This window comes from Haliotis rufescens, unplaced genomic scaffold (assembly GCF_023055435.1).
Source record: "Haliotis rufescens isolate VD_foot unplaced genomic scaffold, xgHalRufe1.0.p SCAF_15, whole genome shotgun sequence".
Lineage (NCBI taxonomy): Eukaryota > Metazoa > Mollusca > Gastropoda > Lepetellida > Haliotidae > Haliotis > Haliotis rufescens.
The window spans coordinates 5884249-5897512 of record NW_025963835.1 but is presented as its reverse complement, the minus strand read 5'-3'; the positions used below and the strand labels follow the sequence as shown (position 1 = coordinate 5897512).

General features: G+C 45.8%; 1 protein-coding gene across 1 annotated transcript; it reads left to right on the top strand.

Moving 5' to 3' along the window:
- The first annotated feature begins 8346 nt into the window (after positions 1-8346).
- On the top strand, positions 8347-9228 carry LOC124135026 (keratin, type I cytoskeletal 9-like). Its single transcript, XM_046500181.2, has one exon. It carries the CDS (start codon positions 8347-8349, stop codon positions 9226-9228), a length of 882 nt encoding a protein of 293 aa, XP_046356137.2.
- The last annotated feature ends 4036 nt before the right edge of the window (positions 9229-13264 follow it).

Sequence of the window (13264 nt, the reverse complement as noted above, 5' to 3'; positions counted from 1 at the left end):
CATCATCTGTGAAACGTTTTCCCTTCAAAAATGACTTCATAGTTGGAAAGAGGTGGAAGTCAGATGGTGCAAGGTCAGGAGAGTAAGGAGGATGTGGAAGGATTTCATAGCCACAGGACCACGCTTCTGTCTGGGCAACATGAGAGTTGTGCACTGGAGCATTGTCTTGCAGGAGACGGACACCCTTGGTCAGCATGCCACGCATCTTAAGCTTGATAGCGTCCCGCAATTTCCGCAGCAGTGAAGCATAATAAGCTCCTGTAATTGTGGTACCCTTTGCCAAGAAATCCATCATCACTACTCCGTGCTGGTCCCAAAACACCGTGAGCATGACCTTGCCTGCAGAGGGTTCGACACGTGCCTTCTTTGGGGTTGGTGACTCCACATGCTTCCATTGCATCGACTGAACTTTAGTCTCAGGATCATAGTGATGGACCCATATTTCATCCTGTGTGATAAGTCTGTCAAAAAAGTTTGCCTGTTTTTTTTGGCACATGTCCAAAAGATCCTTTGAGCAATTGACTCGTTCCTGCTTTTGGAAAGGTGTGAGCAACCTGGGAATCCATCGTGCAGACACCTTATGCATGTTCAAATTGTCATGGATGATTTTTTCCACAGACCCTACACTGATCTTGACATCTTGTGCTAACTGGCAAACAGTTATACGTCGGTCTGCCAAAATGGCGGTCTCCACTTGATGGATAGTGTCCTCGTCAATGGCTGAATGGGGGCGACCAGGAATGGCAGCTGTTTCCACAGATGTCCGACCACACTTGAACTGGCGATGCCAACGTCATATGATGGGGCATCTTCCCCATAAGTTGCTTTCATTTCATCGAAAGTTTCTTTTGGTGTGCGACCTTTCAAATATACAAACCTAATCACTGCTCGGTATTCTACTGGCTCCATTGTCACACCCTACTCGATCATAACACCTGTAAAAGTGGTAAGGTTAATAGTTCGGTGCTGCAAATTCAGACATAACCCATAGATACATGTATCATTACACATGTGAAATTTCAACCAAATATGATAACCCTAAGTGGTTTAGGGAAAATCTTTAATGGACACCCCTCGTATATCACCCTAACCTGACATTACACCACAGTCACCAATACCATCTTAGACATGTATATCACCCTGACCTACATTACACCACAGTCACCAATACCATCTTAGACATCTATATCATTCTGACCTGACACTACACCACAGTCACTAATACCATCTTAGTAGACATCTATATCACCCTGACCTACGTTACACCACAGTCACTAATACCATCTTAGACATCTATATCATTCTGACCTACATTACACCCCAGTCACCAATACCATCTTAGACATCCATATCACCCTGATCTGACATTATACCACAGTCACCAATACCATCTTAGACATCTATATCAACCTGACCTACATTACAGCACAGTCGCCAATACCATCTTAGACATCTATATCACCCTAACCTGACATAACACCCCAGTCACCAATACCATCTTAGACATCTGTACCATTCTGACCTACATTACACCACAGTCACCAATACCATCTTAGACATCTATATCATTCGGACCTGACACTACACTATAGTCACTAATACCATCTAAGATATCTATATCACCCTAACTTGACATTACAGCACAGTCACAAATACCATCTTAGACATCTATATCACCCTGACTTGACATTACACCACAGTCACCAATACCATCTTAGACAACTATATCACCCTGGCCTGCATTACACCACAGTCACCAGTAAAAATCGCCATTTTGAAGACAATCTAAATTTACTTCCTCCATGTTATCATTGTTGAGCAGTAGAGCTAACGATTTGCAGGGTCGATATAAAAGAAACTGAAAAAGCCTACTCAACTAAACGTGAATCTCATACCTGTAAAGTAATCAAGAAACTAAACGTAAAAAACCTTATTTATAATATGAAAGTTATCACAAACAACCCCAATCCATACACCGATATGTTGTCCTCAATTCAATCCCTAGAATATGTGTTTGAATCATCGAGCTATTTACATCAAGCTATTAACTAATATAGTAACACCATCTTACAAGCATCTTCTTACCAAACACTGCCGTAAATATTCCAGTGGCACTATCTCCATAAGTCTTAAATATAACTTTATGATGTGGGCTCGTTTTGCACAGGACGTTTACACGGCTATCTTTCGGGGGATTCTTTGCGAACACTCCAGTAAGTAGTAAAGACGAGAGGCGCGACGATGCTGATCCACGGCGAAAGCTGGTGTCATAATTGAGGGTAGAAACCTGGTGTATCGTGTGCACAAGTTTGCACCAAACCTGAAGAAGTTGATCTGCTATAACAAGTTTGGGTGATATGGCGCCGAGGCGCTGGCATCATACTTGAAGCTACCCCCCATCTCGATGAAGCTGGCGCATGAGGTAGGTAGAAGGGCGAGGGAGTATTAGCTCGCTCGTGTCACTTTTCACTGATTACGCTCAGATTGACAATGACGGGCTACCATCTAAACCCGCCCGAGGGCACGTCGTGGACGACACGGTGGCGACACAGAGGCCCGCTACACCTCGTCGGAGCAGACGACACGAAAGTGTTTCGATATGGCGTGAACTGTTGGGGAGGTAGCTTCCAGCCAAACTCTTGACTGGAGACTCCACCGTGGAATGCGATCTAGGAGATGGTCGGACATGATTACAGAATAGCAGTCGCCATGTAGATGTACACATGGAATGTCAGCTATCTGCCAGGGAGCTGACGTGGGGAGTGGGTGCTGGGTATTGTAGTAAGACGGGGTGCTATAACGTCTTGGAAGAATTGTGTCAGGTAGCCAAAGAGACATGGTGTCAGTTGGTCATGAAGACGTGGTGTCAGACAGTGAAGTTGCCATGGCAACAGGTAGTTAAGGAGGAATCGCGATGGTCAAGGAATCATGGCGTCGTGATGTCAGTTAGTCAATGAGTCGTTATGTAAGGTAGTCAAGAAACAAGGTGTCGGGTGGTCAAGTAGTCGGTGTGTCGTGATGTGAGGTGATCAAGTAGTCAGTGTGTCGTGATGTGAGGTGGTCAAGTAGTCAGTGTGTCGTGATGTAGGGTGGTCAAGTAGTCAGTGTGTCGTGATGTGAGGTGGTCAAGTAGTCAGTGTGTCGTGATGCGAGGTGGTCAAGTAGTCAGTGTGTCGTGATGTGAGGTGGTCAAGTAGTCAGTGTGTCGTGATGCGAGGTGGTCAAGTAGTCAGTGTGTCGTGATGTGAGGTGGTCAAGTAGTCAGTGTGTCGTGATGTGAGGTGGTCAAGTAGTCAGTGTGTCGTGATGTGAGGTGGTCAAGTAGTCAGTGTGTCGTGATGTGAGGTGGTCAAGTAGTCAGTGTGTCGTGATGTAGGGTGGTCAAGTAGTCAGTGTGTCGTGATGTGAGGTGGTCAAGTAGTCAGTGTGTCGTGATGTGAGGTGGTCAAGTAGTCAGTGTGTCGTGATGTGAGGTCGTCAAGTAGTCAGTGTGTCGTGATGTAGGGTGGTCAAGTAGTCAGTGTGTCGTGATGTGAGGTGGTCAAGTAGTCAGTGTGTCGTGATGTGAGGTGGTCAAGTAGTCAGTGTGTCGTGATGTGAGGTGGTCAAGTAGTCAGTGTGTCGTGATGTGAGGTGGTCAAGTAGTCAGTGTGTCGTGATGTGAGGTGGTCAAGTAGTCAGTGTGTCGTGATGCGAGGTGGTCAAGTAGTCAGTGTGTCGTGATGTGAGGTGGTCAAGTAGTCAGTGTGTCGTGATGTGAGGTGGTTAAGTAGTCAGTGTGTCGTGATGTGAGGTGGTCAAGTAGTCAGTGTGTCGTGATGTGAGGTGGTCAAGTAGTCAGTGTGTCGTGATGTGAGGTGGTCAAGTAGTCAGTGTGTCGTGATGTGAGGTGGTCAAGTATTCAGTAGGTCGTGATGTGAGGTGGTCAAGAAACAAGGTGTCGGGTGGTCAAGTAGTCGGTGTGTCGTGATGTGAGGTGATCAAGTAGTCAGTGTGTCGTGATGTGAGGTGGTCAAGTAGTCAGTGTGTCGTGATGTAGGGTGGTCAAGTAGTCAGTGTGTCGTGGTGTGAGGTGGTCAAGTAGTCAGTGTGTCGTGGTGTGAGGTGGTCAAGTATTCAGTGTGTCGTGATCAGTCATGGAGTTCTGGTGTTAGTCAGTCAAGGAGTTCCGCTGTCAGTCAGTCAAGGAGCTCTTGTTTCAGTCAGTCAAGGAGCTCCTGTGTCAGTCAGTCAAGGAGATCTTGTGTCAGTCAGTCAAGGAGCTCTTGCTTCAGTCAGTCAAGGAGCTCTTGTGTCAGTCAGTCTAGGATATCTTGTGTCAAACAGTCAAGGAGATCTTGTGTCAAACAGTCAAGGAGTTCCGCTGTCAGTCAGTCAAGGAGTTCCGCTGTCAGTCAGTCACGGAGCTCTTGTGTCAGTCAGTCAAGGAGATCTTGTGTCAAACAGTCAAGGAGATCTTGTGTCAGTCAGTCAAGGAGTTCTTGTGTCAGTCAGTCAAGGAGATCTTGTGTCAGGCAGTCAAGGAGATCTTGTGTCAGTCAGTCAAGGAGTTCTTGTGTCAGTCAGTCAAGGAGATCTTGTGTCAGTCAATCAAGGAGATCTTGTGTCAGTCAGTCAAGGAGCTCTTGTGTCAGTCAGTCAAGGAGCTCTTGTGTCAGTCAGTCAAGGAGATCTTGTGTCAGTCAGTCAAGGCGTTCTTGTGTCAGTCAGTCAAGGAGATCTTGTGTCAAACAGTCAAGGAGCTCTTGTGTCAAACAGTCAAGGAGATCTTGTGTCAGTCAGTCAAGGAGTTCTTGTGTCGGTCAGTCAAGGAGATCTTGTGTCAGTCAGTCAAGGAGTTCTTGTGTCAGTCAGTCAGGCTGATCTTGTGTCAGGCAGTCAAGGATTTCTTGTGTCAGGCAGTCAAGGAGTTCTTGTGTCAGTCAGTCAGGCTGATCTTGTGTCAGGCAGTCAAGGATTTCTTGTGTCAGGCAGTCAAGGAGTATCTGGTGTCATTCAGTCAAGGCGTCGTGGTGTCAAACAGTCAATGAGTTCTGGTGTCAGGTGGTTAGGGCGTCATGGTGTCAGACAATCAAGGAATTACAGTGTCAGGTAGTCATGGAGTCATGGTGTCGGTCAGTCAAGAAGTCTTGGTGTCAATCAGTTCAAGGAGTCATTGTGTTAGTCAGGCAAGGGGTTCTGGTGTCAGTCAGTCAAGGAATCATTGTGTCAGGTAGTCAAGGAGTTATGGTGTCAGTCAGTCAAGGAATCTTTATGTCAGTCAGTTCAAGGACTCATAGTGTCAGTCAGTCAAGGGGTTCTGGTGTCAGTCAGTTCAAGAAATCATTCTGTCAGGTAGTCAAGGAGTCATCGTGTCAGTCAGTTCAAGGATTCATGGTGTCAGTCAGTCAAGGAATCTTTATGTCAGTCAGTTCAAGGACTCATAGTGTCAGTCAGTCAAGGGGTTCTGGTGTCAGTCAGTTCAAGGAATCATTCTGTCAGGTAGTCAAGGAGTCATCGTGTCAGTCAGTTCAAGGAGACATGGTGTCAGTCAGTTCAAGGAGTCATGGTGTGAGGGTAGTCAATGAGTCGTGTTGTGAGGGTAGTAAGAAGTCATTTTGTCAGTCAGTTCAAGGAATCATTATGTCAGTCAGTTCAAGGACTCATGCTGTGAGGGTCGTCAAGGGGTTATAGCGTGAGGGTAGTCAAGGAGTCATGTTGTCAGTCAGATCAAGGAGTCATGGTGTCAGCCAGTTCAAGGAGTCATGGTGCGTGGGTCGTCAAGGGGTCATAGCGTGAGGGTAGTCAAGGAGTCATGTCGTCAGTCAGTTCAAGGAGTCACAGCGTGAGGGTCCTCAAGGAGTCATAGTGTCAGTCCGTTCGAGGAGTCACGGTGTCAGCCAGTTCAAGGTGTCATGCTGTGAGGGTCGTCAAGGGGTCATAACGTGAGGGTAGTCAAGGGGTCATGGTGTCAGTCAAGGGGTCATGGTGCGTCGGTAGTCAAGGAGTCATGTTGTCAGTCAGTTCAAGGAGTCACGGTGCCAGCCAGTTCAAGGAGTCATGGGGTGATGGTCGTCAAGAGGTCATAGCGTGAGGGTAGTCAATGAGTCATAGTTTTAGTCAGTTCAAGGAGTCATGCTGTGAGGTAGTCCCGGAGTCACTGTGTGTGGGTAGTCAAGGAGTCAAGGGGTCATGAGGTCAGACAGTTCAAGGAGTCACGGTGTCAGCCAGTTCAAGGAGTTATGCCCTCAAGGAGATGGTGTCGTCAGTCAAGAAACTATGGTGTCAGGTAGTCGGGATGTCGTGGTGTCAGGCAGTCAATGTGTCATAGTTTGATCTAGTCAACGAGTCACGGTGTCAGGTAGTCAAGTTGCCACTGATGACTGAGTCAAGTTGTCAGTGAGTTACGGTATCAGATGGTCAGGGCGCCATGGTATCAGGTAGTCGTGGCGTTATGGTGCCAGGTAGTCATAGCGTGAGGGTAGTCAAGGAGTCATGGTGTCAGTCAGTCTAGGAATCATTGTGTCAGGTAGTCAAGGAATCATGGTGTCAGTCAGTCAAGGAGGCATGGTGTGAGGGTAGTCAAGGAGTCATGGAGCCAGGTAGTCAAGGAGACATGGTGTCAGTCAGTCAAGGAGTCATGGTGTCATGTTTCAAGGAGGCATGGTGTCAGGTAGTCAAGGAGTCATGGTATCAGGAAGTCAAGGAGGCATGGTGTCAGGCAGTCAAGGAGTCATGGTGTCAGGTTGTCAAGGGGTCATGGTGTCAGGTAGTCAAGGGGTCATGGTGTCAGGTAGTCAAGGAGGCATGGTACCAGGTAGTCAAGGATGCATCATGTCAGTCAGTCAAGGAGGCATGGTGTCAGGTAGTCAAGGAGGAATGGTGCCAGGTAGTCAAGGATGCATGGTGTCAGGTAGTCAAGGAGTCATGGTGTCAGGTAGTCAAGGAGGCATGGTGTCAGTCAGTCAGGGAGTCATGGTGTCAGGTAGTCAAGGAGTCATGGTGTCAGGTAGTCAAGGAATCATGGTGTCAGTCAGTCAAGGAGGCATGGTGTCAGGTAGTCAAGGAGTCAAGGTGTCAGGTCAAGGAGTCATGGTGTCAGTCAGTTCAAGGGATCATTATATCAGTCAGTCAAGTGGTTCTGGTGTCAGTCAGTCAAGGAATCATGGTGTCAGTCAGTCAAGGAGGCATGGTGTGAGGGTAGTCAAGGAGTCATGGTGCCAGGTAGTCAAGGAGACATGGTGTCAGTCAGTCAAGGAGTCATGGTGTCATGTTGTCAAGGAGGCATGGTGTCAGGTAGTCAAGAAGTCATGGTGTCAGGTTGTCAAGGAGTCATGGTGTCAGGTAGTCAAGGGGTCATGGTGTCAGGTAGTCAAGGAGGCATGGTACCAGGTAGTCAAGGATGCATCATGTCAGTCAGTCAAGGAGGCATGGTGTCAGGTAGTCAAGGATGCATGGTGTCAGGTAGTCAAGGAGGCATGGTGTCAGGTAGTCAAGGAGGCATGGTGTCAGTCAGTAAGGGAGTCATGGTGTCAGGTAGTCAAGGAGTCATGGTGTCAGGTAATCAAGGAGTCATGGTGTCAGGTAGTCAAGGAGTCATGGTGTCAGTCAGTCAAGGAGGCATGGTGTCAGGTAGTCCAGGAGGCATGGTGTCAGGTAGTCAAGGAGGCATGGTGTCAGGTAATCAAGGAGTCATGGTGTCAGTCAGTCAAGGAATCATGGTGTCAGTCAGTCAAGGAGGCAGGGTGTGAGGGTAGTCAAGGAGTCATGGTGCCAGGTAGTCAAGGAGACATGGTGTCAGTCAGTCAAGGAGTCATGGTGTCATGTTGTCAAGGAGGCATGGTGTCAGGTAGTCAAGGAGTCATGGTGTCAGGTAGTCAAGGAGGCATGGTACCAGGTAGTCAAGGATGCATCATGTCAGTCAGTCAAGGAGGCATGGTGTCAGGTAGTCAAGGAGGCATGGTGCCAGGTAGTCAAGGATGCATGGTGTCAGGTAGTCAAGGAGGCATGGTGTCAGGTAGTCAAGGAGGCATGGTGTCAGGTAGTCAAGGAGGCATGGTGTCAGTCAGTAAGGGAGTCATGGTGTCAGGTAGTCAAGGAGTCATGGTGTCAGGTAATCAAGGAGTCATGGTGTCAGGTAGTCAAGGAGTCATGGTGTCAGTCAGTCAAGGAGGCATGGTGTCAGTCAGTCAAGGAGTCATGGTGTCAGTCAGTCAAGGAGGCGTGGTGTCAGTCAGTCAAGGAGTCATGGTGTCAGGTAGTCAAGGAGGCATGGTGTCAGGTAGTCAAGGAGGCATGGTGTCAGGTAGTGAAGGAGGGATGGTGTCAGGTAGTCAAGGAGGCATGGTGTCAGGAAGTTAAGGAGTCATGGTGTCAGTTAGTCAAGGAGGGATGGTGTCAGGTAGTCAAGGAGTAATGGTGTCAGGTAGCCAAGGAGTCATGGTGTCAGGTAGTCAAGGAGTCATGGTGTCAGTCAGTCAAGGAGGCGTGGTGTCAGTCAGTCAAGGAGTCATGGTGTCAGGTAGTCAAGGAGTCATGGTGTCAGGTAGTCAAGGAGTCATGGTGTCAGTCAGTCTGGTAGTCATGGTGCCAGTTAGTCAAGGAGGCATGATGTCAGGTAGTCAAGGAGTCATGGTGTCAGACAGTCAAAGAGGCATGGTGTCAGGTAGTCAAGGAGTCATGGCGTCAGGTAGTCAAGGAGTGATGGTGTCAGGTACTCAAGGAGGCATGGTGTCAAGTAATCAGTGCGTCATGGTGTCAGGTAGTCAGGGCGTCGTGGTGTCAGGTAGTCAGGGCGCCATGGTGTCAGGTAGTCAGGGCGTCATGGTGTCAGGTAGTCAGGGCGCCATGGTGTCAGATAGTCAGGGCGTCATTGTATCAGGTAATCAGGGCTCCATGGTGTCAGATAGTCAGTGCACCATGGTGTCAGGGAGTCAAGGAGGCATGGTGTCAGGGAGTCAAGGAGGCATGGTGTCAATCAGTCAAGGAGTCACGGTGTCAGTCAGTCAAGGAGGCATGTTGTCAGGTAGTCAAGGAGTCATGGTGTCAATCAGTCAAGGAGGCATCATGTCAGTCAGTCAAGGAGTCATGGTGTCAGGTAGTCAAGGAGGCATGGTGTCAGGTAGTCAAGGAGTCATGGTGTCAGGTAGTCAAGGAGTCATGGTGTCAGGTAGTCAAGGAGGCATGGTGACAGGTAGTCAAGGAGACATGGTGTCAGGTAGTCAAGGAGGCATGGTGTCAGGAAGTTAAGGAGTCATGGTGTCAGGTAGTCAAGGAGGCATAGTGTCAGTCAGTCAAGGAGGGATGGTGTCAGGTAGTCAAGGAGTCATGGTGTCAGTCAGTCAAGGAGTCATGGTGTCAGTCAGTCAAGGAGTCATGATGTCAGTCAGTCAAGGAGGCATGGTGTCAGTCAGTCAAGGAGGCATGGTGTCAGGTAGTCAAGGAGGCGTGGTGTCAGGTATTCAGGGCGTCATGGTGTCAGGTAGTCAGGGCGCCATGGTGTCAGGTAATCAGTGCGTCATGTGTCAGGTAGTCAGGGCGTCATGGTGTCATGTAGTCAGGGCGTCATGGTGTCAGGTAGTCAGGGCGTCATGTTGTCAGGTAGTCAGGGCGCCATGGTGTCAGGTAGTCAGGGCGCCATGGTATCAGGTAATCAGGGCTCCATGGTGTCAGATAGTCAGTGCACCATGGTGTCAGGGAGTCAAGGCGTCGTGGTGTCAGGTAGTCAAGGAGTCACGGTGTCAGATAGTCAGTGCGTCATGGTGTCAGATAGTCAGGGCGTCATTGTGTCAGTCAGGGCGTCATGGTGTCAGATAGTCAGGGCGTCATTGTGTCAGTCAGGGCGTCATGGTGTCAGGTGTTCGGGGCGTCAGGGTGTCAGATAAGCAGGACGTCATGTTGTCGGGAGGGGGGGGGGGGGGGGGGGGGTGGGGGGGGGGTACAACAGACAGTCCTGCCAGTACCAGGAAATGCTGACAAAACGAGTTTAGCTCATTCATTCTCTCACTTTTCTATAGGAGCCCTGGATCTGAATAGATCCCCGTTTCCGCATACCTGTCGAACTCACCTACCAAAATGGGGATTTTATGTCCACAATGGCTGCTGTGTACGATTAGTGTCGATCGTTTCTGACAGTGGTTTGTCTGTACGGACTCAATGGCTGACATGCCTCGCCGATACAACTCTCGCAACCACAGCGTTAATTCCGTTGTTTCCCTCACTCACTCCAGATTTTATTCAACTGATGGACCACGGGCAGTGGCGTAACCCCGCAGCATAGTTCAACAATACATCGGGTCATGTTTGTTTTGCCCAATCGTGTCTACTCAAACGTAACACATGGATACTGCTATCAATACATTTCATATATATCATTTCATCTACTCGAGATCTTACTTTCAGCGGTGATGGTGTAAGGTGTGCATTTCAACAAACTTACGTCAATCATTTTACATCAAATGACGTCACATCCGGTAATGGGACCACTCAGGGAAGACAGTAATCTTTCCTATCATCGACTTGAAGGAGACACTTAACTTGACAACGATATATCCTTAGTAATACGTAAGAGAAAAGAATTATCGCTTCTAGCGATTTGAACGCGCAAACATTATGACAATGAGTAAGACTTTCATAAAGATGTCCTTTTGTAAGGAATATGAATTAAGTATGTGCATTTAGGGTCAAAACCAGTTTATTTATTTATTTTATATTGATCGTATTGTTATTATATTTGATTTGAATGTACCTTTATCGAAATAAATGACACTTACATAATCGGTCTTGTCACAATCAGGGGTATTATTTTTTAGACAAGCTTATAAGGACCTATATGATTACTTGCAGGATGAAAAGTCATACGTTCTTTTTCATTTTGCAGTTGTTCTGTCTTGACATGACATTATTTACGTTCAGCTTTCCATTTGGCATTAGATGTTTTTGCCATGGCAAAACATGTGAATTTTCTTCGTTATATTTTGCAGCCTAATTTTTCACTAACTTTGATGAAGCTTGATTTGTTAGGAATCTAAAATGCATTATATGTTACTATATTAGCATAAAGGAGTAGCAGTCTTCAAGGTATATCTCAATATTGTATCTGAAAATTTGACAAGTTGACACTTCCTCACAAAAAAAGGCATGCTTGTAATAATTTCTTGGATTTTAATACAATTATGTACTACTCATGTGTCATTAAATGTGTTTAAGTATTGCTGTTTTGTTGTTTTTTCCAACATTCTGAATACCAACTTTGTGAAAAATGTAATGATTATCAGGTATGATCTTGGTTATGTAATCAGGTGAGGGTCAAACGTTGCTACTTTCTGTGTAAGTTTTGTTTTGTCCGTAGCCCTAACGCTATTTAAGTACCAAACAACAGCTGACTGTTTGTGATTTAATATATTTTACAGGTTATCCCAAGCTACTAACCTCTGCTGGAGTTGTTTGAATTACCTAGCACAGACAACTGTGGCACAGGAAAACAAATGTCCGTAGCCCTGTAGAGTACGTTCAGTCAGTAACTTCTCTTTCGTGTAATATGTAAACCTACACTAACTGACTTTTTCCTTTACTCTTTCAATTGGTTTTGAGTATTTGGGTCATTTGACAATATGTAGTGTCCGTAGCCCCAGAATTTTAGATTTTGCTTTTTATCGAGTAGTTGCCAAAGAAAAAAGTTGTCTATTTGACATTAAGATTAGTTTTTATCTTATTGCAGTTGTCTATTCACTAATTAGACATTTTGCAAAAATGTTTTTGATTTGTTTGTTGTTTAACTCCGCACTCAGCAATATTTCAGCTATATGACGGCGGTATGTAATTTATCGAGTCTGAACAAGACCATCCAGTGATTGACATCATGAGTATCGATCCACGCAAATGGGATACGATGACATGCATCAACCAAATCAGCGAGCCTGACCACCTGATCCCCTTAGTGGCCTCTTACGACAATTTGCAAAATGTAGTGTCCGTAGCCCTAAATACAGGGCACGTGAGTCGGTTGCCTAGATATATATCCTTGCTCTTATCGGTTTACAAGTTTGTCATATACAACTATCTAGAAGTTTTGGATTTTGGAAAGGATTTGATAAAACGTACTAGGTATTGATTACCAGGTATTTTCAGAAGAGAAACTGCTACTTTCTTTTTTTTACATCATTTTCAATCATGTTTCGTCTGTTTTCTCAGTCAGGAAAAAATGCTTTTTACTTTGAAATAGGCGCCATTGTGCCCAGTCAAATAGAACACATACCTGCCCTCATTCTTTTGTTGAATAAACTATCCATTGCAAGAGACTTTTTATATTTCTTCAGTGTTATATAGCATTTTGTAGTGTCCGTAGCCCATGGGATGTTTATTATGAGTTTGAGACAAAACCGGATAAAAATAAGAAAAACTCCTTTCAGGCGGAAAATAATATAGACTTTTTTCTTACACCAACAAAAGTGCAACAATAATGTGACCCCTCATCGGATCAGGCCGAATGTTCTCCGTAGTTATCATTGATGAAATCTGTCAGCACATGTGTCAATTTTTTCATGTGTGTGTCTTCGTGTGTCAATATTACTTTGGTTATCTGTTCGTCGTGGGTGTTCAATGGGTACACCCTGGTACAATATTCTGATATTTGGGGACGGCTATGACCCCTCGAATTAAAAGACATTCATGTGTTACACAGATATAATAATCCCTGAAACAAGTTTGTGTAATTTATTATTCACACACATACTAAAAATATACAGAAGTTTTAGGAATTATACATATTCGCTAAAATAGAGATCACTTGTTTCTACACAATTCCCTGAAATGAAAGTACATGATTATATTATGTCCCTGTTTTTCATGTAGTATGTATTGCAAACAAGGATATTCTATCCCTCTCAGAATGTTCTATTTTTCTTCAAAGCTTTCCAATCACTTTAATATTCACTGGAATCAAATGTATGTTATAACCTGCTTTTATCATTTTGTTCGCCTGCTTGTAGTGTACCAGAATCTCAATAGGGCTAATTGTGAATATAGTTTGGAGTGGTTAGGTGAGGTAAGGTGAAATGGAGTTTTACGCCGCGTTCACGATCATTGCCTTATTTGTTACTTATTTGCTCGTACTAGTCCGGACTAATGCCGATTTTATAGTGCTAGTTCACTGAGATACCATGCCGCAGTTTAACATGAATACCCCACCCAGACACAGTATACTGACCAGTTCTTGCTTAGCCCCTTAATACCAGCACCAGGCATTTACTATCTTTTAACGTCTTTTGGTATGACGCGTCCAGGG